General features: G+C 39.3%; 1 protein-coding gene across 1 annotated transcript; it reads right to left on the minus strand.

The window, feature by feature from the left end:
- Positions 1-410: 410 nt before the first annotated feature.
- On the minus strand, positions 411-2,597 carry CARD19 (caspase recruitment domain family member 19; the record flags this gene model as incomplete). The annotated part of the gene is made up of 2 exons (XM_026662608.1): positions 411-617; positions 2,455-2,597. Coding segments are annotated over 2 exons (326 nt in total), but the record flags the coding sequence as incomplete, so codon positions are not given.
- Between the last annotated feature and the right edge of the window lie 903 nt (positions 2,598-3,500).

Genomic DNA, 3,500 nt, shown 5'->3' on the forward strand with positions numbered 1-3,500 from the left:
GTGATTTAAGAATTGAGTGGAAGCCAAGTCTCTGAGCTGCCTTGATTTTGTTACTTTGTGTCACACTTTTTATTTTAAAACATAGCTTTTATTTACTACAAGTCAGAATAAAGGCTTGAAAAATAAATAAATGCCCTTTTAAACAAAATGCATAAAAGGGAAAGGGGCAGTTATTAAAAGAAAAAGTTTGAATTGGGTTATTTTTCTGCGTTTTCATGTTGGGCATAAATTGTATCTTAAATACAGGGGCTGCGATTTCAAAGCTGGTAAAGAGATTTGGACTTCCAATTCCAATCAAAATTAATGGTGCATCCAAATCCACTAGGTGGCTTCTAAAGTCTCTAGTCTGTAGAAAGTAGCACATGAAAAAAGAGCATTTAATTCCTCAAAATAAGCTGGGATGCCAGCAAAGGCAAATTTTGTGATACATTGACTCAGGGAAGCCACAAGTCTCCCAACTTACTCAAGATTTTCCTGCTTGGCAAATCATTATACAGTTGTTCGGCATTGATCTGCAAGGCCCTGTAAAATTCTTGACAGTGTTTGTCTCCTTTCTTTTGTAGGTGGCTTATAAGATCTGACAACCGAATATGAAGCAATGCCTTTGGATTTCTGAACTATAAGAGAAAAAGCAGTCATTAGAACAAAGACTACAAATGCAATGATACAGTGCTGAATTAGTTCCTACCCTACATTTACATTATGAAAGTGAAAATACTTTTAGCAAAATAAACATAAAACTCTATCTGTCAGTACATGAGCATTCTAGGATAGGAAACAAAAATAATGATTCAGACCTCAAATATCAACATCTACAATTTGAACCAGCTGCTTAACTTAGTTTGATCAAGCATTATTTTAGCATCTGATCAACTGCAGTGTAGCCCACACAATAGGAGAGGTAATTGATGTTTATAATTTCCCAAGAGTTTGAGTTAGCAAGGAACCAATTTATGTAAATGTAGCACCAATAGAAATACTTTTGATGCCATTGGCTAATAAAAAGTTCTCTACTTCTAACTTAGTCTTATTAAAAATGCACATCTCAGAACTGGGATAAACATGTAAAGAGATTTTCCACAGTTTTCTGGAATTTGTCATGGTCTAGCCATCATGACAGTCCTAATGCATCACTCTTTGTGTTCAGCCTGTCTTCCTATCCGTGTTGCTACAGAGGAAGAGATGATCTTCCCCATGGTCTGACAAAGTGCTGAACAGTAGTAAACCTTACAGTGAGAATGAAAATGTTACACCTCGCCTTAACTGAAATCATGTAGACATGGGTGCATCTGGAAAGTCAATATAAAAGCATTACACTTAGGACCAGTAGGGTAGAGAGAGATAACATTACACTTAGGATCAATTCCTTATCTAGAGGAAGAGGAATGCCTTTGTATGCTCCTTACTCAGGCAGAATTCCCACTGAAGCCCTCAGAGGCAAGCAGTGTAAGGTGTGCAAGATGGAGCCTAATGTGCATAATGGGAATGATACGTTTTGTAAATAAAAAAAGAGAACAAATGTGCACAAGCTCAAGGGAAAGTGTTCAGTTTCAGTTTGAGTGTAAGAGCGGCATCCAGCTTTCATAACACCAGGACTTAAATTTACTCTGAATCCTAAATGAATGAGCCTTTCTTTAACTGTTTACATCTCACATCATCTAAGTCAGGCCTCTTCCCCTAACTATGCAGATAGAATGGTTCGGAATCTGGTCTGACAGACACCGTCTTACACTGCAATAACGCCACTCATTTCAGTGGTGACTGATCGAATTGAAACTGGTGCAAGACAGGATCCAGCCCATTATTTTGAACTCTAAAGGTCTGATTCACCATTGCCCTCTGCATCTTGCATACAGAGCGACTGCAAACTATTACCATTCTGATGTGCTGGCATTTTATACCCACTTTGCACTCGCTTTGTACTGACATAAATCATTTTGCACCCAAAAGCAGGGACCACTTTGAAAAGGCTGGCTTTTCTGCCTCAGGCCTGATCTATATTCCAAATTGTCCCAGTTTAACTAAGGGTGCATTTTTAAATCAGTTTAGTTAAACCCTTGTCTGGACACACTTAAATCAATTTAAACCTGGCTCGTATTGATTTAGCACGGGGATTTGCTTTAAAAACATACCTTTCATTAAATTGGTGCAACCTTGTAATAAAGACAAGGCCTCAGTTCCTCATAATCTCCATTTCCCAGATAATATTTTCCTACCACACAGAGATGTGGTAAGGAGAGATTCATTAATAGCTGTGAGGCTCTCAAATACTACAGTGATGAGTGCACATTTTGTAGACAGTAAAAAAGCAAAGGGGCAACCATTCAGAGGTTTAGGGATTTGTCTTCTAGGTTGGCGTGGGCAGCTTCACCAGTTGGTGTTCTAACCTAGATGCAGGACAGCCAGAAAATAAAGCTACATCCGGAAATACTGCAGGAATATCCAGTCACTTACCTTTTCTGCTTCTTTATTGGTGAGAATTTGGGGATAAACTCTGTTTAGCTGAAGAATGATTTTATCAACCAGATGCTCGCTCAGTCTGCCATTTCTCGTGAGAAAGTACATGTCCTGCCTCAGCCGATCACAGTAAGACGGATCTATGAACCAAAGAGCACACACAAAGAACCACTATTATTTGATGGCAAAACTATTAGTAATTTCCATAAATTGCCTCTTTTGTGATGAAGGTAAACCAACTTTGTTTCATAGTCCTAAAGTTTAAAGCTAGAAGGGACCACCAGATCACTTAGTCTGACCTCCTGCACATCACAGGCCACCAACCCACCCAGCACCTGCACATGAAACTCAACAGCTGAAAGTAGATGAAAATATCACAGACCACTAGGGTGACCAGATGTCCCAATTTTATAGGGACAGTCCTGATATTCGGGGCTTTTTCTTATATGGGCACCTATTACCCCCCACACTCTGTCCCGATTTTTCATATTTGCTGTCTGGTCACCCTACAGACCACGGGAGACTAGACTATTATGTGCCACAGGCAGAGAATAGCAGGGACCAAGGTGCAGCCGTGTTCAAAGCTCCATAATGGCTGGGAAATTATTAATAGCATAACTAATTAATAGGAGTGCTTCCCAAACTTTTGCAAGCTAAGCCGGCTTTCAAGAAAATGCAATCAATTGTTGACCCCCTTCAACCTCACCATATGCTCCATATGTTGTCAAGGGACCATCCATCTGCAATCATACATCTTCTGCACCTCCTCCGCCTCTTTCGCCTCAGCAAATCTTTTGCACTCACCCTCCCTCTCCCAGAGGAATGCACTCTATACTTTGGGAAATGCTGACCTAAGATATTTATATACTACCAAGGCACTAATGGATGTATCAAATATCACCATTGCATCCACTTGTCAGAAAGATGTAACACTGCTGAAGGGATGGGGTGGAAAATACATTTCCTACCTTTTATAAATATTAAATCAAGTTGTAATGTTTTAACTATTTTAAAAACTCATTAATATAAAAATCTTCTTTATC

The sequence above is a fragment of the Terrapene carolina genome, unplaced genomic scaffold, assembly GCF_002925995.2.
Source record: "Terrapene carolina triunguis isolate 2854851 unplaced genomic scaffold, T_m_triunguis-2.0 Scaffold28725, whole genome shotgun sequence".
Classification (NCBI taxonomy): domain Eukaryota; kingdom Metazoa; phylum Chordata; order Testudines; family Emydidae; genus Terrapene; species Terrapene triunguis.